Genomic DNA, 22,898 nt, shown 5'->3' with positions numbered 1-22,898 from the left:
GTGCTGCCCAGGCCGCAGGGCTGCATGGCTGGACAAGGACGCAGCCCCCAGGAAAGCCCCCCACGCCCCAGCACACACCTCTCTCCTCTGAGATGATCTGAACAAGCTCATAGTCTTCAGGCCGGTCCCCGTCCAAGTTGTGTTTGGCCATGGCCTTGCGAATAACAACTGGGGTCTTATCCTGGCTCGTCACCTGTGAGCGCAGAGCAGTATTAACCCGGGGGTGCAAAACGCTGCAAAGCTTCCCACCACCGTCTCCTCCCAAAACGGGCAATGTGGGGCGAACCACCCCTCCCTGGCGTCACCGCAGGTGCCCCGTACTAACCAGGATGCTCTTGTACATATTGCCGTTGTCCACAGCCAGGCTGACGCGGATGATGCAGCAGTCGTCGACCTGCTGGTTGTAGAGGGGCAGCGAGAGGGAGGAGTAGCTGGAGATGCCGGAGACCGAGCGCTTGTGGGTGCGGGAGGCCGTCACCGGCGTGGAGGAGACGGAAGAGGACGAGGCACTGCTGGAGCCCGAGCCGATGCCCGATGTGTCCAGGGAGGAGAGGGAGGTGGATTCCCAGAACTGGAGGGCAGGGAGGAGAGGGGATGCGGAGGACACAGTGGTTTTAGCTTCTCCATCAGCCACAGACGGGGCGTACCAGCGCTGGGGGAGGGAGGCCAGAGGGATCTCACTGACCTGTGACAATGGGGGACCGACACAACTACAGCCGCCGGAGGCGTGGGAGCCCTGCCGCGCTGCCGGAGCAGCAAAGGGCAGGGGCATCCCGAGCCCCGGCGGGTCAGAAACAGCCCCCGGGACCCCCACCCACTCCCCCCAACCCCAGCACCAGGGCAGACGTGGGGCAAGTCCCCGCACGATGGCCGCACCTGCCTCTGGAGGCCCAGACCCCGCGAGCTGCCCCGTACCTTCTTCTCCTGGCAGTCGGGGGACTCGGGGATGAAGCTGATGTTGATCTCCTCCACGTCGGAGCTGCTGGAGCCAGCGGAGGTGACGCTCACGGAGTCGGTGGCGTCCCCGCTGCACAGGTACTGCCCGCACTTGAGCTGGTCGAAGGATTTTGAGTGGGAGCTGCCACTGGCGCAGGGCTCCGTGCTCGGCGGCTGCCGGCTGCCAGGAGAGACGCAGGGCGGGTGAGAAGGGAGCAGAGCGAGGGTGCGTTCGGGAGGCAGGACAGCAGCCACCCCAGCCTGCTCCCCTGCCGTGCTCAGCCAGAGTCGCCCCGTGCTGGCCCCCGCCTCCACCCCGCATCCCACCAGGGACGAGCAGACTCACTCGCTCCATCGCTTGATGATGCCCGTGTTTTTCTTTGCCTTCAGCGTGTTGCTGGCCGACTCCGACAGCGGCTCGATCTCGCACGACAGCCCGTAGCTGGGAGGGGAGAGATGAGGGTTTGAGCTCTCCGTGCTGCCACGGCCGTGGCGAGCACCGTGCCGGCAGGGCGAGGGAGGCAGAGCAGGGAGCAGCCGGAGGAGCCGAGCGATGGGACCTCCCGATGCACCGGTGGCTGCACGGCCCGGACCCTGCTCACGCTCACCTCTCAGCCTCGCTGAGCCGCTCCAGGCTGTGGAACCAGTCCACGAACTGGTCCTCCTGCGTGAAGCTGTAGTTGTTGCAGGCAGACTGAAGCAGCTTGATCTGGGCGATGACTTCAAACTCCTGGAGCAAACAGAAGCCATGAGACCAGATCTGTCTGCCACCCCCAGCCTCCTCCACGAACAGCCCAGCCCCACGCACAGATATGAGGGACCAGAATCCCCCTCCCCAAAAATGAAGAACGTGACAGCAATAAATGAGAGGGATTAACCCAAAAGCGACTGGCACAGCCTGGGCTTGCACCAGCTCAGCCTCCTCCCTCTGGCCCGCTGTGCTGCTGCCAGGGCCAAGCTCTCACCTTCCTTCTCTTCTCAAAGTTGATCAGCCCGCCCTGGAAAAGAAGGAGCCAAATGTCAGTGTGGAGCAGGCAGAAAAATATTGCTCCCATCCCTCCCAGCTCCCCAGCTCGCTGCCACCGCAGTGGGGGTGTCCCTGCCGAGCGGCAGGGCGAGAGCGGCCCATTTCCATGGGCTGACAGCAGTGGATGCACGGGGTGCAGCGTCCGATACGGGACGCGCGGGGTGCAGCGTCCGATACGGGACGCGCGGGGGACCAGCTCTCCATTTATCAGCCCAGGCTCTGGGGCGGCTGTGCGGAGGAAGGAGAGGAAGAGGAGGATAGAGATGGAGGTACATACATCCAGGAAATCCTTCATGGCGGTGTCGAGCATGACCAGGTCCGTGAGGAAGGTGCCAAGGTAGGGAATGGTGCCCTGCATCACGCCCTGCGGGGACAGAAGGGACAGCCAGGGTCAGCAGAGAGCAGCCCGGGCAGCTGCCGGGGAGGGGACACGGGGACGGCCGGACCAGACTCACCATCTCTCGCTGCTGCTGCTGCCGCTTCTGAGCCCTCTTCGGGTTGATCTCCAAGGTGGCGAATTTGGACGTCCCCTCCTGGATGGTGGGGAGAGGTGGGGATCAGCGTGGGTGCGCTAACGGATGAGCTACAATTCACACCCGCTCTTATTGGTACAACTTTTCTTGCAGAGGGAAAGAGGAGGAAATCAGAGCTGAGCTTTTTCATGGCTCTCAGGGAGGAGAGGCTTAGTGAATAGGAACTGCTGCTCCCATTTCCAGCTCTGTATAAATAGCTCCTCAATGGAATCTTTTGTTCCCTTCTACATTTTGTGTCCTCTCAGCCCCCAAACTGGAGCTAGGCTGGGAAGCTGCAGAGAGGCTCCATGGGGAGGAAGGATGTTTTTGCTGCAGCCTTTCAGGAACCCTACAACCCCACCTGAAATCAAGAGGACTTTGCACTGGGCTGTTAAAATGCAGCTGACTCTGGGGAGAAGCCGTCACCTGGCGCACTGGATCCTATCCCACTGCTTATCTCTGCTTGCTGAATTGCTCTGCAAGCTTCAGGCAACGAGGACTTTTGGGTGGAGAGGCAGAAAGCCCAGCCTGGTCCAAAACCCCTGCCTGCTCCTCAGACTCAGCACACCCTGCCTGCACCCGTGCCTGCAACCCCGGCAGCGCTGCCAGGGCTTTAGCCTGGTGGCTGGAACACTGTGGAAACTTCTGCTGGCATCAGCCTGAGCTCCCTGCCAGAGACGGGGCGACGCGGGTGCCGCTTCCCCGTACCTTAATGAGAAGCTCCCGGCTCAGCGAGTGGTTGTTCTCGTCGGAGAAGATCTCTGAGAGCTCATGGAAAGTGCGGAAGCTCTCCCTGCTCAGGGGGAAACAAGGGGAAGAGTCAGCAACGCTGCCGCGGTGGGGTCTCTTCCTCGGACTCTCCTCTGCTCACCCAAACGACCCCAGCTATGCTGGCAGCTCGAGCAGGGCCTTGCTGTTTGGGGGCTATTCCAGGGTGTTTCGCATGGAAAGGAAGAGGGGGAGACGACGCTTTTATTTCCTCACCCTCCTTAGATCCCCAATGCCTTATGCTGGTCCCTGTGCCCTGTTTTGGGCACACTCCAAGAGACAACGCCAGAGCAGAGATGATCCCATCTACACGTTCAAGGCCCACAGCCACAGCAGAAACTCCCCCCGAAACCTCCCCGTGGCCGCAGGAGCCCAGAAGACGCTGCTTACCGTAGGACCTCATCCCAGGTCTTCTTCAGCCGGTGAACGGCGTTGCACTGCAGAGCCGAGAGGATGGCTCGGAGAGAGGAGAAGTTCTTCAGGATGCGGCACTCCTGGGGGCAGACAAGGAGATGACAGGACTCAGTGTTAAAGAAAGCCCGGGGATCTGCCGGGATTCGCACGCTGCAGAACCTCAGCCCAAGGCGGGAGGTGAGCGGGATAGCGAGCCGTCCTACCCGAGCCACTTCGATCCACCGCTCCACCACTTTAGCCCTCTGCTGCGGCTTCAGGGACCGGTCTCCGAGACACGTGGCAATGACACAGTTGGCCACGCTATTGAACTGCGAGACCGTGGCACGGATGGTGGGCGCCAGGTGCTCTTTGCCCTTCTTGTCTCGCTGGGACCAGATGCAGCCCAGGCAGTGGTAAGGCACCACTTTCTTAAACAGCTCCTGGAAGACAAAAGGATGGAGACGGGTCTCTTTGGGGTCCCTGGGGAGGGAACAGGCCAGGAGGAAAAGGCGGAAGGGAAGAGAGACCTGTGCCCAGAGCAGCAGGTAGCAGACGGGCAGAGCACCATCGACCCGGCTGTCTTATGAATACTCACAGCATCCATCAGCGTGAACTGTTCTGCCACCATCTCTGGAGAGAAGGAGAGGAAATCCGGCTTCCCGTCCCCGACCCCGTTCTCCTCCACCAGCTGGAAGGTGCAGCCGCCGTGGTCCACAGCTGCGAGAGACAGCGTGAAGCTGAGCACCGCAGAGCTGCCGCCAGCCGGGGCCCACGCCGACCCATGCCAGCCCCCTGTGGACACCCACCTCCCACCTCCCACCTCCCGGGCTCTTAATTCCCATCTGGCTTCACGCCTCGAGAAACAAGGCTCAGATAACAGGATAGTCATTTTAAATCTGGACACAAGTGTCTGCAGAGGATTAAAGGCAGATTAGCTAATCCACTTAGAAATCCCACTTCTGGTGCAGTTGGATTAGCTTCCCGGTGTACCTCCATGTAAACGCAGGCAGGGTTCATGGGGGTTCAGCCACGTGGTAAGACATGAGGTTTTGGAGACCCTCGATGCCAACCAGTAGCACCCTCTCCACCTGCAGCCCCAACGACCCCCTGGAAGTGGGGAAAGGACCCCCCCCCACCTTCTGCCTCGGACTCGCTCTGCTCTTGCTGCTGGAACTGGGCGAGCAGGATGCGGGCTCGGCGCTCCAGGTCCGAGCCGGGGATGTTGTGGCGAACGTAGGAGATGAGCTGCTTGAGGCATGCGAAGTCCGGGGGCTTGCGGAAGTCCTCTGAGTACTGGTCCAGCCAGGCGCCCAGGATGGAGGAGATGGTGCTGTGGGAAGGCACGGAAAACACAGACAAGCCTGCGTGAGAATCGGGTGCCAGGAGAAACCTGCGCGCGCCCCCACAAGTCCCAGGCACCAGGAGCGCCATTGGGACATCACATGCCTTTGTACGAGAACCCAAGAGCTATCGCCAGAGCCCCCCATCTTGTTCATCCACAGCGGTCAGACTTACTTCTTGAGCTCCATCCTCTCGTCCACAGCGTGCCTGGCATGGTCCCCATTCGCCTGCACGTGGAGCTTGCCGTACCTGGTGGGGCACAGCGAGGAGGCAGTGAGCATCCTGGACTCAGCTGTGTCTCAGCACTGCCTCTTCTCCCTCCACATCACCCCCAGCTCTGCCAGGGGGTCGGGATGAACCTCTCATGCACCCTCCTGCCCCCCCCAGTCTGCCACAGCCCCTGCGTTGTGGGAAGAGGGAAGAGCCAGCACTGGCCACCTCGCAGCAGGGTACCAACCAGCTGGAAGGGCTGCAGCTCCCTGGAAGCTGTGTCCTCCCTGCCCTGCCCCAAAACCTTCATGCGGACGGGGTTGGGAGGAGCCCATCGACTCTCCAAAGCACAGCAGCAGAAGACGCTGGTGCTCTCCCGACCAAGGGGGCTGAGCCATCGGCCACCCCCAGCTGCGTCTGGGGGCGCAGGGCAGCCTCACCTGTTAAGCAGCAGGTCCAGCACTTGCTTGGTGGTGGCGAAGGCCCGGTAAGTGCACAGGAAGATGGTGACGTAGGTGGAGTCATTGCCCTTGAAGGCTGAGACCAGGTACTCCACCAGCTTCTCCAAGGTCCCGGCTTTTATCGTCCGCACCTTACACGTCTCGTAGAGGTTTAAGGCCGACTCGTTCTCAAACTGCCAAGACAGGAGCAGAAGTCAGTGGGCTGGATGAAGACAGACACGTTCAAGTGCAATGTGGTGCCAGCACCGTCTGGCTCTAGGCTGGGACCATGGACCCCCCCCCCCCCGCAGCGCCTGGGACTCTCGTGATGGGCCTGGGGAAAGGGAAGCCAGGTCTCCTCGGACACCAAATACCAGCAACTCAGCTGAGAAGACTTGAGCATTTAGAAAGTCCCAGGAAGGGCCTCAGGGTCGCCAAAATCTAGATGCAAAACAGAATTGCCCTATTTTGCAAAATGGGGCTTCAGATTGTTTCCCCCCGTGCCCCTTCCCGTGGGGCAGAGGCCAGCGGGTGCTCCCAAATAAATACACAATTCCCAGATAAAGCTTGGAAGGAGCCCTCAGGACAGAGCACACGGGGGAGCGAGAAGAGGGCAGGAACGGGCTGGCGTCGACCCTGCCAAGCCCTGACATCAGGTTGCCACGTCTCCGGCAGGGAAAAGTCTGAAACCAGCCCGTGGCGGGCGGCTGGCGGAGCCCCCAGCTTACCCCCAGCCATCGCTGCCCTTTGTTGGCTGTGTGATGGAGCTGCACTTTCCGGAGCGATATGCTGTAGATCACGCCATCCTCCAGCTCTTCTCCGATCTCCTGCGTGGAGCTCTGCACGGGAGGACAAGATACACCATGAGATAAGGAGGGTAAAGCGCGGCAGAGATGCTCTCGTGGGCTCGCACGAGGCGTGACGGCAAGCCAAAGGCAACAGCCGGCAGGCAGCGAGAGTCTCCTTGCCTGCTCAGAAATGCAAACCAGGCGACACCGGTCCTCCTGGCCAGCTCAACCCAGGGCCCGCCTGAGCTGCTCTCCGTCTGCTCCATGTGCCCTGGCTCTGCACCGCAGCCCTTCTGCAAACCCAGGCTGTGCCAGCGCCGGGCAGAATGAGGACCCCTCGCTGGGCAGCAAGGGGGGCGGGTGGCAGCGCACCCCCATACCCAGCCCTGGCTGCCCCCCTCCCCAAGCCTTTGCCTTTCCGTAAGGTGACGACGCCGTCTGGTCTGACCGTAATGTCGGTAATCTGTCCCTGCGGGAGCTGAGCACCTCAGCGCACCTTTGGTAATAAACGATAACTGTGAAAACAAGCCGCCCACGAGCTTTGGGAGCACCGGCCACACACACGGGGCAGAAATCCAAGGGGGGGGCTCAAATCTGGGAGGAAGCCCTGGGGAGCAGCACCAGGGTGGGCTTGGGCACAAGTGGGACAGGTCCCTGCACCCCTGGGGACAGGCACCTCCGGGCCAGAGCCCGACCCAGCTACGAGGCTCACGTTTCTGCCCTGGGGAGATGGAGACCACCTAAAATTTGGTGAGGAAAGAGGGGATGCTTCTCGGGGCAGGTCCCCAGGCACGCGCCTGCCCCAGCTCCCCCAGCCCCACGTGCCAGCCTGGGGCTCGGCAGCAGCTCCAGCCCCACAAGGACAATTTGGTTCCCTCCTCCTCCTCCTCTCTCACCACGCTCTGCTGAGTCAGTGCCTCTCTTAAGAGGATTTATCCAGATCCTTTTAAACACCACGGGGATCTCCCTCGCCCTCCATCCCCCGCGCCAAATGGTGGGACGCGGTGTAACACACGGCTCGGCAGATGGGGAGAATGCCCGAAAGCCGTAAGCCGGTCTTTGCAGGGGGAGGTGACCAGGCACTGGGGTGCAGGGGCTCAGGGACGAGTCCCCCCCCCTGCAGATCACACTGCCAGCCAGGGGCCAGAGCCAGCCCGCGGCTTTCCCTGCAGTCTCTCAGGAGCACAAAACCCCTGAGCAATGGAAACAACGCAGGGCTCGCTGGGGAAGAAGCTGCCGTGGGGCGACTCGGGATGGAGCCCCAGGAATGTCGCCGCTCCCTGCAAAACTCCTCCTCCCAAACTGCTCCCCAGGAACATGGGAACAGCCGTACCCAGGGCCCCGGCTTCAGTCGCCGCCGCACACTGAGCAGAAAGCGCCGACCACGACCCCGAGCTGACGTACCGACTGTGACCTGACACGCTCTTCAGCCACCACCCTTTATCACCGCCATCGCAGCAGCGGTCGCCGCGCTGTGATCGCACCCTGCCCGAGCCCAGCGCTTGTTACTAGCGGGGAGTTAAGGCAGGGAACCACAGCCGGCTCAAAGAGCAAGGGGAAAACTTTAAAAAGCCTCTTAATCGTGGTTGTAACAAATGGGGGCAGAGAATCCCCCGGGCAGGGTTACTGGACTCCTTCCTCGCTTTCTGCTGAACTTGCTCTTCTCACTTCATGCCAGACTATCGAGAGGTTTCGTCTGCTGAAGCTCGAGGGGTTGGGAGGCTCCTAACTTCGGCTGCGCTGTGAACATCAGGCGGCTTTCCCAGGATTCACTGGCTTCCAGACCAACCCTGACAGCACCCGCACCAGGTGGTGGACAGACAGACGGACAGACAGACGTCCTTCTGTACGCCTGCATAAGTCCCCCTCTCGTTCTGTGCTCTGGGATAAATTATGGCATAAATTTATGTTCAAGTACGAACAGGTTTGAATTTCAAGAATGGAAAAGGCACTCGCCCACCAGCACAGCGTGCCCTGCGCCTTCCTAGACAGCGTGGCATAAAAATACATCTCCCTCCTGCCTCGATAAATTCCCCTGGGCTGACGAGGCTGCTGCTGGGGCAGAGCAGATCTGAGCCCAGCTTAGCTGGCAGCCCCGAGCCCCAGTGGTTGGCACCACCCAGCCCAAACACCGGCGGGGGCACAAACAAGCCCACCCCGACTCCCCGCTCCTCCGCAAACCCACGTCACGTCTGCACTGGGAGCCCCTCCAGAGCAGCCACCTGCGACATCGGCCCCGGCACGGGGAAGGCGAAGCCGTTTAAAGACGTCAGCGAGGGGACGGTGAGCTTGGTACGTAGCTAAAGGCACCGGCGGCCAAGAGAGCTGGGCTTCTCCCCCATCACCTCTCCATCTCTCCACCAAAAGCTCAGAGGATCGAGGTGCTCCTACACCAGGTGAGTCCCTCCGACCCCACAAGCAGAGACGCCTCAGCTGGGAATCGGGGGCACTGGCACGACCTCGGGGGAGAGCTGCTGGCACTGCTAAAGCCTCACGCCCGCTCTAGATCATCCACCCACAGCGATGCTACCTAACTCGCTCCCAAGCCAGCCAGGTCGTCCTTCTTCCACCTGTTGCTGTTTCCAACAAAAAGAAAGAAAAGCTCTGGGAACTCTTCCCATGTCGTCCACGGAGATGATCAGGCCCTGGTGCCCGCGGCTATGTGCCGTCTTCCAGAAGCGACAGCAGGAGATGGGCGTGCGAGCCCGTCAACGGTGCTTCACATCAGCTCTCCTGGGCACTCTCCCAGTCTTTATCACCCAACCTGCAGGTCAGCCCAACCCCACGCATCTTCCAGGCGTGCTGCGCTTGGGCTGGAGGAAAGCTCTGGGTCCAGCAGGACCAGACTCCTGTATGGTCTAACTCAGAAAAGAGATTTGGCCTGGACACAAATATCAAGAAAAATCAGATGCTTGTTGAGATGCAATTAAATTAATAAAGAAATCAAATGATATGGGAGGACAAAATGTCCCAGGATCAACCCATGAATCACTGGCAGCTGCTGTGCAACTCCAGTGGAAACTATTGCCATAGCTGTGCAAGGGTTTGCACTTCCGTGTCACGTGCAGAGGATACACCCAACTGATGTGCGTAGAAGCAAATTTCATTTCCTTCCTACATTCAAGACTGTCAGATTCATTCATTTTTTTTTCTTGCTGACTTGTGAGATATCCCCCAAAGTTCCCCCTTTGCAAACCACACACGAAGCACGCAGCTTCCCACCAGTCTTCAGCCAGGCTCATGCCAAGAGCCAGGCGAGCTGCCACGCTGGTACATTTTCAAATTTGGCTATTTATATTCTGCATGAGCTTCCTCTTTCCTACCGCTGCTTCTCCAAGGTGCTGATTGTGCATTCCGCACATGTTGGTTACCAACCAGCGAAGCGAAAAGCAGCAGCAGGACGGAGCCAGTCAAGTCCCACTCCACCACCTGCACCAAACGCGCGTTTCTCCCTTTGCAGATGAGGAGACGCGGGGTGGGAGCAGGGCTGGGAGAGACACAAAACCTTGACCTGCGGCTTATGTACATGCTGGCCCCCGAGAACGCCGCAGCCCTAAGTGTGGCACTCCCACCAGGATTTCCAGCAAGTCAACCAAAGATGAGCGTCTTCCAAATGGTCTCTGAAGAGCTCTGACAGACCAGTGCCAGTAAATATCACCACCACCGCTCGCTGCTGCCTGCCCTACACGTCTGCTGGACTTTTCTGCCCCTCGCAGCAGAAGGGAACGTGAGTCGGGCCTCGGCCAGCACAACCGCAGCCCAGCACCCACGTGCAATCCCTCCTTCATCAGTGGTTCAACCTGAATAACCAAGCACCGCACCACGACAGAGAGACAGGTGAACAGCCCCTTCTGCTCACTGCGTCGCGTTGGTAGAAGAGACGTGGCCAACAGGCCCAGACAGCGCTTTAAAATGGCTGCAACAAGATTCAGGAAAGCTTTTCTGTGAAAGCGCTAACTTTGAGCCTGTTGACGGTTACGGCTTTTGCACCTTCCACCAAACTCATACAGAAGGGACCCAGCGCCCCGGAAAGTGAGATCCAAAGCATTTCAAATTAGGCACCAAAAAAAGAGAAGACATAGAAAATGAACATTTGGTCATGGTTTCTCCAGCTCAGTGTGCAATCCCGCTCCTCTCCATACAGCAGGAAAAGGGCCTCTCGATGGAGGGGCGCAAGGAAAAGCCACGTGTTTAACTTTGGGGTATCAGACGCCCAATTCTGCAGAGGCGGAGGCTTTTGCAAAAGCAGCCGTAAGTGAACTCCACAGGAGTTCATCCCCTGAAATATGAAACTGGAGGTCCACACCAGATGGCTTGCCTGGTTTTACAGACCGCCTCTTCCAAGTGCAGATAGCCCCGGGCTGCGCGAGCAACAGCCAGCTCCCCACTGATAGTTCAAAGCATTGGTGACTACACCGGGGAGGAATTCCTGCTCCGTGCAATAAGCTGCTCTGCTCTCCGGTGAATGTTCCAGTACACAGCGCAGTGTCGAACCCCACGTCTTCACACAGAGGTTTAATAACGAGCTCTAAGACGCAGCCAAGGTTTGCGAGCCTGGAGGAAGCGCTGGGGCGTGAGGGACCCTCGCAGGGGCAAGGCGGAGCGCGGGGGGAATCTGCCGTCGTCTCTTCTCGCCAGCTGAAGGGAAGGGAAAACGCAAAAGCCAAACAGCAAAGCAAAACATTGGCTAGGAATCTCCATTTTAGAAAGCGTCTGAGATCAGTCACAAAGGTGGTTTTAGTAAGACAGGAGCAAAGTGCAGGATTAAGCGTGAGCGTGACAGCATCCCTGCACGTTACACACAGACAATTATCCAACAATTACCAGGTCTTAAGAGCTCTGGTCCCACATGCCCCTGGGTTAGCGCATTGGCCTCCAAAGACACAAAATAATGAACTGTTATTGGAAAAAGGTATTAATTTCAGCACACGTGGAAGAGGCAAAACTGCTTAAAGTGCTTTTACTGATGCTCCCTGGACAGCAGCTGGTTTAAAGATCAAGATGTTCCGTTACTCTGTTCCCTTTCAGCTGAGCTACACAAGACGCCTGTTCTGCAGACAGGTATCACGCGGCACCACGGGTTTCTTTGCACCACGGACTGCTGCTACCAGCCACCAGCGCGAAGCAGATGCTGTCCCTGCCGCGGGGAGCGGGAACCTGCGCCTGTTGGGAATTAACGGTCTCGCTGGCTAGAGAGACAAGAAAAGGCAGAGCTGAGCCGCAGAGACATCGGCAGGAGTTTCTTGTCAAAGCTCCAGGTTTGCACAAGTTCAAAAGGCTCTGATGAAAGCTGGTAAAGCCAGAAACAGAAAGTGGGGGTTTGGTCTTTACAATCCCCAGTCCCTTCTCAGAATAATCCCTTCCCACTGGCAACGGGAAACGGGCCTTCCCAGAACGCAGAGAAACCAGCTCCACCAAGGACCACGTCCTCCACGGGTGACACAAGCCCCTAGTTAACTTTCGTTTCACTCCCGGGAGCAAATCCTGAACCCACACAATGAACAGCAGCAACTTTGGAGCCTCTTATGTAAAGCGAAGCGTACGACATTTTGTAAAAGGAAATAGGAAAAAAGCCACCCCCGTCTAGTGAAAGGAAAACAACGGCAGTTCCGTGAACCAAAGACAAAGACCGCAAAAGCAGAAGTACCCCCTGTCCTACCCAGCCAAAATAAGCACACGCAGCACAACCACCTCCCTCGCGGGGACTTCCAGGCAAAAGCCCCGCCGTGGTGGATGTTCCCCCATGGCTCTGCCGGTCAGGATCGTCCCGGCCGCTCCCCACGCTCATCGGCAGTTTCCTTCCCCTGGCCACGCTGAGGAAGGCTACCGAGACCACCCAGAGCTGGCGAGGAAGCTGCCGAATATCCCCCGTGTTCGGGGGAAGGAAGGGTGCCCCGTGCCGGCGCCCGCCCGCCCCGGTGACCCACGGCACGTGCCTCGGGTTAGCAGCCCCAGCGAGGGCAGGGGCACTCTTGCTCCCAGACACCACCCCAGCAATGACCGCGGTGGCACCGGCGTACAATGGTTTTCACCGGCCACGGGCAGGTTGATCTCCTGCCACCTCCGTTCCCTCTAAGCCGCGATGGAGCTCGAGTCCCCCGCGGCGGCTCGGCTGCTCCCAGCCCCTGCCCTGGGTGCTGCTCCCTGCGCAGGGATGTCAGGCAGATGGACGCGTTTCCTGCGGGTGTTCGATGCTCTCTGCCTGCCTGCTCAGAGCCTCTGCAGACCAGGACCGATTCCAACAGCCCACTAAAAATACTGACAAAGGGGGAAACAGGAAAACAAGAGAAAAAGGGCCAGAAGCTGAACTTAAACCCACTGTGAAAAGGGGCTGCGTTTGCCAGGACACCAAGACGGTGGCGACAGCTCAGAGCCTGTTCTCGCCCCATCAGCTGCCGGGCTCTGCAGCGCGGCTTTCCCGACACCCTGAGCTCGGCTGTCGCTCTGCTTCAGGTGTGTCAGCAGGGAAAGCTGCACCCAGCACCGGGGGAACAGCCCTGGGGCTGTGCATCGCCCAGCACCACGCACTCGCAGGGAGCAGGATGGGGCAGAGGGAGGGGGCACATCACCCCGTATCTGCCTCTTGGGGGGATTTTACACCTCCTCCCTTGGGGTCTGGGGCTGCCCAAGACCAACGGCAGGTCTGGTCCCGTGTCCGCAACCCAGAGGGGTTAGTGACAATATTCAAAGGCAGCCTTCTCCAAACCTCGCGGCTTAGGAAGAAGAGCGAGCAGCGGCTGGCGGATCGGTTACAAAGGCATCTTGTGACTTGCACGCAGTGAGTCAGTGGCTGGAGCGAGGATTAGGAGCTCGGTGCTTGGGTCCAGAAATGAGACAGAGCAGATACACAGGATTCCTCCCCCATTTGCTTTTGTTTTGCTTTAAAAGAAAACTAAGAGCCTTCCCACACGTAGAGAATTTTTCACTCTTTTTATGGTCTGGAAATCAAGAGTGAAAGATCTGCAGAGACGGTCCGTCTCCACCCCATCCCCGCCAGCCTCCAAGGGGCAGGATCAGGCCCCCTGATGCGGGGGGGATGCAGGTTCCTGAGGATCAGCCGTGCTAGGGGGACTCCCCAGGGAAAAGCAAACTCTATCTGCAACTGGCAGTGCCAGAGATGCCAGAGATGCCAGCTTAACTCCAACCCTCTGCTCTTCTAACACCCTGGAGTACCCGAAGACCGCCAGCACCTCCACCTAGACACGTGCATCCCAGGCGAAAACACCACTGACGCAGGACTTCCCTCGTGCTTCCTACCAGGGGACGTGCCGGGACGGGCTCCCCTCGCAGGCTGCTGAAGGTTAGAAGAAAACTGAGTGCAGCAGGTTTTGCTTCCTCTCTAAGTTGATGGAAAAAAGATCCCGCCGACGCAGCAGTTCTAGCTCTTGCTCCACAGTCCTGAGCTCGGTGTTTGCGATCACTTCGGCGTGCGTTTCGGCAGCATCTGTGCTCAGCGCCAACGCCTATGCAGAGTCAGGCTTGCGTACGAGGGACGCAGCTGGCCTTCGCTTACAGAGCAATTGCTCCGCTACAAACTCGCCTAGAGCCCGGAGGGTAATTACTGGAAGTGAAACCAGAACAACATGACTGGTGACAACTGGTGCGTAAAAAAATAAAAAATTAATACACATTGCTCCGTAAGGGTGAATAAAGATTGAGGGGTTCATACTAAGTCATTTCAGCTCAGAACAAAGGTCTGTATTTCACCAAAACGGAACAGAAAAATCTGCAAGAAACATAACAGAAACAAGTTCAAAAATTGATTATTTTTTGTGCGCATACAGTAGCACCTGTAAGTCACATGCAACATGACAGCTCCATAATGGCTTGTTCAAATGCGAGGAAAAATGGGGAGTGTGTCCCAAAGAGATCACAGTTCAAGCCTACCTGATCTCACGTTACCCTATTGATTCCCCTGCTGAAACAGGGCCCTTTCGCACCAAGCGCGTTATTTCTGTGGCACGAGAACTGCCATGTGTATTTGGAAAGGGATGGCGATGAGGCTGGCATTCGGAGCTGACGTACCTTCAAACCGATTGGTACGGTCATTCCCGAAGTGTCAGTCATGCCTTAACACGTGTTAACCAGAACACGCAGACTCGCTCGTTGTTGCAACTCCAGGGCAATGCTTGTCCCTTGCACGTATCAGCATCTGCAAGCCAGCCAGTTCATCTACCGCCAAAGTCAGGTCTTTACGTTCTCAGAGACGCAAAGCCTTGAATAAATATTCTCCTGCTCTAGCTCATAGCCCACGTGCCAGTCCAGACAGCCAAAAAATTATTTTTAAGTATCAGCTGCTCTAAAACCAGCTTCGTTTGTCAAACCTCCTCCTCACACGAAGCGCACACCTGGGCACACACCTGCGGCACGAGCAGGGCACGTGGGAAATGCAGCAAGGGCAACGCCAGGACGACGGCTCCAGCAACTGCCAGGCGTAAAACATCAGCCCAGACCCAGGAGATGGCTTTCAGCCCCTCGTGCCATGCTGAACCGTCCCACCGGCCCCGAGCCAATATTCCCAGGGAGTTTTGCCACACGCCATTCCCGAGCGGCCGGGACAAGCTGTAAATGGCTGCCCAGGCAGTAACCCGCCTGCTGTACCGCGCAGAGGGGCAGAAAGAAAGCAGAGTCCTAGCTTTCTGTAATTTTGAAGGTGCACAGATCGGGGTGGGCAAACTGGAGGCTGTCCAAAAGCCATGGCCCAGTCTGGCTTTCGGTAACTGTGCCGTCCCCCTTTTTTCAATTTGAACAAGGTTAATTTCGATTTAGCTCAGACACATTCTTAGCTTAGATAAGCTGAACCAAAATAAGCCCTTGTGAAATAAATGTGTCCACTCGTGTGTCTACACTGCCTTACGTCAACTTACATTCCCTCCATCAAAGCTGGGGCGATTGAAGCGTGGGCAAAGCCGACAGGCCCAGACCTCTTGGGTCCCCCTCCCCAAAATTCCGTCGCCCCAGCCGGTGCAGAGGAGGATGCCCGGGGGGCTCAGACAACCCCGTCCCACCCTGACCCCGCGGCAGGGCAGGCTCAGGCGCTCTCCCAGCCTGGTTCAATGGCACCACTGTGCTCCGGGGCCGGAGAGGGGCTCGCGGTGCCGGTGGCGTAGGAACGGCCTCGCCGGATGGCTCGCTCTTTGTGTGCGTGTCTGCACCAGGGTGACCCAGTAAACAGCTGAAGCAGAGAAAATGCAGGAACAATCCAGTGCAGGGAGGCAGCGAGGGGCTGCCGGTGAAAGGACGGGAGGAATAAATGCGAGCCTTTGTTCTCCGGCCGTGCCCCTCGCGCCTGACTCCCACCCCGGCCGGGATGACGTAGGACGTCTCCATTTGCTGCCAGCGTGCTTCCCGGGCTGCCCCGCGCGGGGGTCCGGGCCGAGCCCGTGTCGTCCCAGGCTCCTCCTGACACCCGCAGCCCCAGCGTGTCCCACCGCATCCCAGCTGCGGGTCTCAGACCGTCCCCTTCGCCCTGGAGGAGGGCTGGGAGAGATTCTCCTCTTGGATGGTCCCCCCCCTACTTGTGTCCCTCCCTGGGGCACCTGTGGGGAGCTGAAAGGGGGAAGAGCAAGCACTTCTGCTTTGTAATCAAGAAAATCTCACCTTGGGAGCATTACTTAAATAGGTGTCGACGAGGCAGTAGGTGCTATATAAGCAGGTACAGGGCAGGAGTCAACAAGCCGACACCTGGGGGGCCTGCAATGGGATGCTCAGTCAACTACGGCTGATTTCCACAGCTGAAACAACCGAGAGCTTAAGTTTAATTGGCACCTTTGGGGAGAAAACAACTGGAAAAAAAATGAAAAAATACATCCAGCTGTTGTCAAGTGCCTGAACATGCACACTGGGAGCCCCAGCAGGGAGGTTTGGACCCGGGCCCTGCCCCGAGAGCTGGGTGTGCCGGATCCTGCGCATCCAGAGCATGGAGGGCGGCTGCGGTACGAGGAACGTGGGTGTCCAGGGTGGTGGGATGAATTCCCTCCCCGGACCCTCAGCCTCGCACTTGTAGGCGTGGGTCCTGCCATGGACCGTGTCCGAGCATCAGCCAGAGCGGGACCTGCAGGTAGCCAACCCTCCGTCAGCCGTTAGCCAAACCCCGGGGGTGGCAGGGAGGGAGCAGGGCTGCTCCGCTTTCGCATCCATCCTGATTCAGCACAGACTTTTGGAACCGCGTTTTCTCCCACCGGTTAAGACGCAGCCCTTTTTCCAGCGATCGCTGACGACGAAGGTGTGCCAGCGTCTGCAGCAGCACACCCGCGTCTGCTCGGGGACACCGGGCATTGGGATTTCAACCCGGCACTGAGTATTTGCAGGCAAGCATTCCCTCACGTTGATGGAGCTGTTTCACGGCAGGTAAAACACCACACAAGGAAGCCTGCTCCTCCTGGCCACGGCACTTTGGCGAGCCAGCACAAGCACGCTCCCACCCCGACTGTCTGCTCCTGCCGCCCTGCCCCGTTCGTCCCCTGGGATCCCCAGCTGCAGGTCAGCATCCCTGCGGCTCGCTCTCCCGTTTAAAATGATTTGGGGGGGCAAACCCCGGGATCCCCAAAAAGCTGACGTGCACAATGACCGTGCGGCAGCATCAGTGTGAAGGGGGCAGAGGTGCCCGCCCTCCTGCCCCGGCTCTTTCTTTGGACACCGCCTGGACTAAGATGGGTCAAGCCTCAAACAGCCCCATCCTCCCAGAGCCGAGTTTTGCAGTGGAACATGCTGCAATCCGTGGGAATGAGGACTGGGAGAGATGGGGGTTTGGAATACACCCCCCCCCCCCCCAAGAAGCACCTCAGGGAATAAGTGTTTGTTATGACACTGGCATGAGCCATAGCTGCGCCCTGAGTCACCCCCAGCGCGCTGCGAGGGAGGGGCCAGCCCGGCCTGTCCCAGTGCCAGTTCTCGCTGTTGCAACCGGGACTGGATCGAGTAAAGCGCGTCGTCTAGAAACCCACTAATGACAGCGACAGCCACCGGCAACGGGCACCACCACTGCATTGCTCAGCGCGGGGATCCGGCCAAGGGGTCCCGACCAGAACTGCAGCTGGGACCAAAGAGCCATTAAGAAAAAAAAAGAATCAAAAGCAAACAAATAGCAACATATGGAGAAAAGCTGGGCTGCTTTAAGATGATAAACCAAAGCGAGCGTTAGCCTTACTCTGAAAAGTCTGTGGTGATCACTGGGGTTGCAGCACGGGAGGAACGAGGGTGACACCATCAGCCCCAGTTAACACCCCCACGTCCTCCAGCACCCACAGCTCACCGGCTCTGCTGCCGCTCCGATGCACGGAGCCAGACCTTGCTGGCAGCAGGTCACCAGCTGAGCCTTTTAGACAAGTGTCTTTGAACAAAGTCCCAGGGTTTTGGCCTAAACTGGGAGGTGAGGTTCCCAAGCCCCTGACTACAAGAAGGCGTGCGCTTCGGCATCCTTGTTCGCTTCCCACAGCTGAGCTTTGGCCCTGCCAGTCTTGGGCAACACGCTTCGCTTTGCCCAGCTTGGCTAAGTGACAGTTTCCTGAAGTTAGTTCCAACTCTAAGAAGCGAACCCAAACCAAACACGTCATTTCACAACCAAAAACGCCGGCTCAAGCAGGGAGCCCAGCGCAGGTTCTCAGCTTGCAAGTCTCCACGGAGACCCGACCACTGCAAAGCGCAGGGAAAGGGTGTGTGGTTTTGCTCCATCAAACGAAAACCAGCTCTGGTAAGACGGGGAGCGAGCCCTTTGAAAAGCAGGTTTCCACACAGGCCCTCAGCTCAGCTGCTGTTTGTTAAAGCGTGGTTAGCAGAAAGAAAAGCGGCTCTAAAAATAATGCCTCAGCATTCCAGATGAAGTTGCCTCCGATAAGTTTCCTCTCCAATCTGCTCTGTTTGCAAGTTAAACCAACTTCTTCTCCTCTCCTGTCAGCTCCGAGGACTTGGCCAGTGCCTGGCAGCCGGAGCCATCTCCGTCCTGCCTCTGCAGACCCTGGGGCTCGCCAGGCACCCAGCACCCCACGCCTGGAGCAGAGGGACGCCCTTCCCCGTCCCAGTGTACTTCTGACAGCAGGGCTCATCGAAATCCCAACTGCGTGATGAAAACCACCTCACTGCTGTCAAGCTGCGCCAGTGGAACGGGCCCCGCGCGTGCCTCTGCGTGTGCTTCGTCGCCGCTGACGCTTAGCTGTCACGTAACCACCGACCCTCAGGTATGTTAGAGAGAAACTCTCGGTGGTTATCAAATGTAAAAGCGCTCCCCTACAAGACCCTGTACCAAAGCAGCCCCGGGAACGTAACCAAAAACTTTAGAGATTATTTGCATAACGTCATAGAAACAAACCAAACAAAATCAGGTGGAGAGGGACAGAGGTTTTAGGTGCTGCAGAGTCACCACTTCGCTGCACCGAAGGAGACCGGTGTTTGCTCGCTGCAGCCCTCACGACGGCACGGCCCCACGCAGAGGTTTGGGAAAGGACTTCCCTGTCGCTTCTGGCAGAGCTGTTCCCAGGTGTTAAGAGAACGAGAGGCCCATCCAAAAAAGCCCTTCTGCAAACACCAGAGTACATGTCAGCAAAGCTACTCCTGTGCCAGCCTGCAGCGTGCGCTCAGAGCCGCGCAGCACCCTTGCACCTCTGTCCCTGCTCCGATCCCCTCCCCGTGTCTCCATCAAACCGCCAACCTGCATGGCAGAGCCCCCAGGGAGCGGCTGGGATTACTCCGCGCTGGAGCTCAGCACTCCCTTTCCCTAATGACTCCGGAGCAAAGTCCAAATGCATCTTTATCGGAGCTTTGTGGGCGAATCCCACACGGGGACAGGAATGAGACAAACCCACAACTGCAGCAGCCAAACAGCTCAATTCTTCCCCTGCTGCCAGTTTTCCCAGGCAGGCACGCTCCAGCTGCACGCTGCGATACGGTGGGATGCTGAACAGGTCTCCCTGGGCACCAAGTCCCTCCTCCTAAGAGCCTTCACGCCAGCCTCATCTTTCAGCCAAGAGATGTTTATTGCTGCAGAATGAAGGTCCTACAGACCCCCGCAGCAAACACCACACATTTTGGATGGACCACGGATGCTGCCGTTGGGTCTAACCCAGCACCACACGCGTGACAAACAAATTAATCTATGGAGGGTATGAGCCCTGCAAGTCAATTCTTTCTCCCCAAGGCCCCAGTGATGCTTCAAATCCCGACCCCCCTCACCCAGACGCCGCGGATGCCGTCCCACCAAAGCCATGCACAAACTCTGACCCGCCACGAGCTGTGCTGGAGCCCCCCGGCCCCCCCACCAGCAGCTCAGCCAGCTTTGTATCCAAATCCTGCTCCTTAGCAACCACATTTTTTTCCACCTCTTGCTGAGTCCGTGGGAGATGAAGAAATATTTGAGAACTGAAACAGCCCTGCTGCAAGTATATATTTAAATAAAAGGAACGTGGCCGCTTGAAAGCCACTCACTAGGCAGCTCTGGAGATAACAGCTTAAGAAAAAGTAGAAGCAGGGGATGCCCAGCCTTTCAACGTGGTCTAGAGTGACCTAACTAAGCTCTCTGCTCCTTCATTACACGTCCCTCGGGGGACGGAGCGGCCGGCAGTCAGAGGGCCGGAAAGGGTGATGGAGGAGCCCTTCCCATGGCCGGACAAACTCAGGTGGCCCTAAAACCTGGCCGTGCTCTGGCCCTACCGTGGGGTGGTCACAGCCCACCCTCCAGCTCCGGAAGAGCGGTGGCGGCTGAGTGTGACCCATCCCTGCAGGCACAGCCGGCCCGACGCTCTTTTTGCTCATTGCGCCCCAAACCCAGGCACACGGAAGCAGGGAAATGCTCCGAGACCACACTGAGTTGTCCCTGCCCGGTAAGCCCACCCCGACAGCTAGAAAACAGATGGCCGTAGCGGAGCGATGGTGTGCTCTGGGGGGCTCTGGAGTGCCCCGAGCTGCAGCACGGGACCTCCTGCCTCCCTCGTTGCAGGGAGCCCCAGGAGCAAAGCCGGGAGGTGGGGGTGCCTGGGGGGGGGTTGCCCGTCCAGCCTGTGGGTGAACAGAGATTTCAGTTCCCAGAGCTGCCAGCCTGGTACTAAATCCACTAAAATCTCAGCGAGATCCCAGTACCAGAGGGTTTCCTACCCCTATGGAAGCATGGCACAGCAGCCTCCAAGCAACACGATCCTCACACAAACACATTTAGAAAACTCTCTCCAGCTTCTCTCTAACCATATCAAATAATAATAAAAAAATCCCTCCCACCTCTGTTATTCCCATCCTGCAGCAGCCACCAATAATCAGCATCTCAGCCTGCTCCCGGCCTCACCGCAGGCTCCAAACCCTTCTGGAAGGGACCCAGAAGGTAGGTCCCCATCCAAGAAATACCAACAGATGATGTTCATCTGGCAAATTGCAAGGGGCATATCAGGTTGTGCCTGGGGGAGGAGAACAGGCTGGGAGAAAAGGATCTTCTTCCAAAGGCACCATAGGAAGCTAAAAGAAAATGGCTTTTAAGAGCTATCTTTGCCCCTCCCTCGCCTCCTAAGAACAAGCACTGACCTCCAAGGCATCTGGGCTGAGCAATTCAAGTTTTCGAGGATGCGTTTAGCAAGTGAAAATCTCCTAATTGTTCAGAAAACAAATAGAGCCAGAATAGCAAGCACACAAGCTTTTTTGATATGTGTCAGCCCAGCCACTTGTCTAGAGGTTCAGCAACCTCAGCCTTCAGCAACCTCAGCCTCCTGAAAGTTTCAGTCTGTGTTATCTGCAGTGGTGTTTAGGGCACGCTTGTCCAGCAAGGACCAGGAGAAGGGCCACCAAATTCACTTTGCGGCTGCCACTGCACAGGAAGGATCGACACTCGCTGCTGATTTGGGATGGATTGGAACTGGAAAGGTCAAAGCAAAAGGTCTGCAAAGCTGCTCCATCTGTCCCTCACTTGAGACAGCTTAAATTTTCCATTCCCTGTGGTTAAAATCACGGCGAGAGCACTTGGCAACACGTGGCCACGAGACCTCTAAGCGACGCCTGGGTGATCGATACCGTTGCTGCGGGATACAGGCAAAGGTCTGCCCTGCTGACATCCACGGGGGCTCAGCCGAGGAGCGGAAAACGAGATCCGCGTTCCCCACAACCCGCCCAGCCGTTTTCCAGGGATCCTCTATTCCCTGTGGGACCAGACTATCCACCCCATAAGCTGGCACAGCTCCACCAAAACCAGCTCTGTCCCTGCGCAGGGGACACGCCGAGCCCGGGAAGCGCAACTCCCTTTGGCAGAGGCAGCAAGCCCAGGCTCCCACCGCAGACCTGAGCACCGGCGGCAGCGCTGCGGGGCTGTTAACGGGGGTTAGCAAAACACTGAAGGTCTCTGGGGGTTTGCTTATTCAAATAACCTGCCTTCTCCTCCCAGCGTGCAGCTTGCAGGGTAACTCTACCGGAGGATTACAACCACACCAGGCTGCTGCCAGGACAGTTATCACAACACCGACACCCTCGGGTTTTTTCCCTTTCTCCAGTTGCGCACTGTAATGCCGGCAAGCGCAACGCGCCCGCCGGGGCTTAGTGAGCGACGCGGAGGCCCTCGCACGGGAACGCACTGAGGTTAGCGGCTCTCCGAGCGTCTCAAAGCTGCTCGGGAGGCAGCGGGTCATCATACACCACTCTGGGATGCACCTTCTCTTGCCATCACTTGCAAATGGATGGTACGGAGAAAGGAGGACTTTGTCTGCGAGTTGTTCAGGGCTGGGAGGAAAGCCCAAGCAATCGGGTGCTGGGACTGCGCTCTGACCATTATGCAGCACGGACCCATATAGAGCCCAGAGCAGAAATCTGGGCAAAGACGGCTTCAGAGAAGGTCTGGCAGACAGTCGTGTCTCTCCGCTGTGCTCGGGTGAACAAGGACTTGTTCAGGGCCGGCGGGGGCCATGCAAAGCCGCCCTCGGACCCGGTGACTTTCCGTTGCCCGAGATGCTGCCAAACGCTCTCCAGAGCTCCGGAGCCTGCTCCGGCCGGGGTGCACGGGGGCTCGCACGTGCCAGGCAGCCTCTCCCCTGGGGTAAGGGCAGCACGCTGCACCACCCCCTCCTTTCCTCCCCACTCCTCTTGCTCTCCCTGCCAAAAGCATGGCCCCTCGGCCTCCCGGAGCGCGGAGGGCCGGAGAGGCTGGACTTCCTGCCAGGCATAACACGAACCAGATGATGTACTCCAAACAATGTCAGTACGCCCACCCCCAGGAGAGAGAAGCAGGGAGGGGAAAGGGGGGAAAATAAGCTGGATGGAGCTTTCATGAACTCTCGGCAGAGCTGATGAGCCCCTGCCACCAGGCCGGAGGTGAACCGATACAGCCGGAGCCCGAGATAATCCCTTCCCGGCAGTGGCTGACCAAGACTTTCCATCGGAGGTTATGGGGCAGATCTTTTAGCGCTGGGAGAAGGAGCCATCGCCCCCTGAAACGCGGGCTGCCCTCCGTGGATATCTGCACAGTGACTCAAAAGGTTTCAGTGGTGATTCCCCCTCTCCGCCACCCCCCTCCAGCAGGAAG

At 58.2% G+C, this 22,898-nt stretch overlaps 1 protein-coding gene across 5 annotated transcripts in view; it reads right to left on the bottom strand.

The window, feature by feature from the left end:
- The window catches only part of RALGDS (ral guanine nucleotide dissociation stimulator), a 61,764-nt gene that overhangs the window by 2,286 nt on the left and 36,580 nt on the right, over positions 1-22,898 (bottom strand). For 4 of the 5 annotated variants that reach the window (XM_054848328.1, XM_054848325.1, XM_054848326.1 and 1 more), the window contains exons 2-17: positions 6,356-6,466; positions 5,628-5,821; positions 5,152-5,226; positions 4,773-4,966; positions 4,232-4,353; positions 3,861-4,076; positions 3,634-3,737; positions 3,184-3,268; positions 2,419-2,496; positions 2,241-2,327; positions 1,902-1,934; positions 1,545-1,666; positions 1,283-1,378; positions 916-1,117; positions 326-685; positions 79-193 (exon numbers count right to left, since the gene is read on the bottom strand). In XM_054848328.1, the coding sequence (XP_054704303.1) occupies positions 79-193; positions 326-685; positions 916-1,117; positions 1,283-1,378; positions 1,545-1,666; positions 1,902-1,934; positions 2,241-2,327; positions 2,419-2,496; positions 3,184-3,268; positions 3,634-3,737; positions 3,861-4,076; positions 4,232-4,353; positions 4,773-4,966; positions 5,152-5,226; positions 5,628-5,821; positions 6,356-6,466 (2,194 nt within the window). The remainder of the gene's footprint in view (positions 1-78; positions 194-325; positions 686-915; positions 1,118-1,282; positions 1,379-1,544; positions 1,667-1,901; positions 1,935-2,240; positions 2,328-2,418; positions 2,497-3,183; positions 3,269-3,633; positions 3,738-3,860; positions 4,077-4,231; positions 4,354-4,772; positions 4,967-5,151; positions 5,227-5,627; positions 5,822-6,355; positions 6,467-22,898) is intronic. The other variant, XM_054848327.1, reaches the window with a different exon arrangement.

Source organism: Grus americana, chromosome 20 (assembly GCF_028858705.1).
Source record: "Grus americana isolate bGruAme1 chromosome 20, bGruAme1.mat, whole genome shotgun sequence".
NCBI classification, from domain to species: domain Eukaryota; kingdom Metazoa; phylum Chordata; class Aves; order Gruiformes; family Gruidae; genus Grus; species Grus americana.
This window is presented reverse-complemented; position numbering and strand designations above follow the sequence as displayed.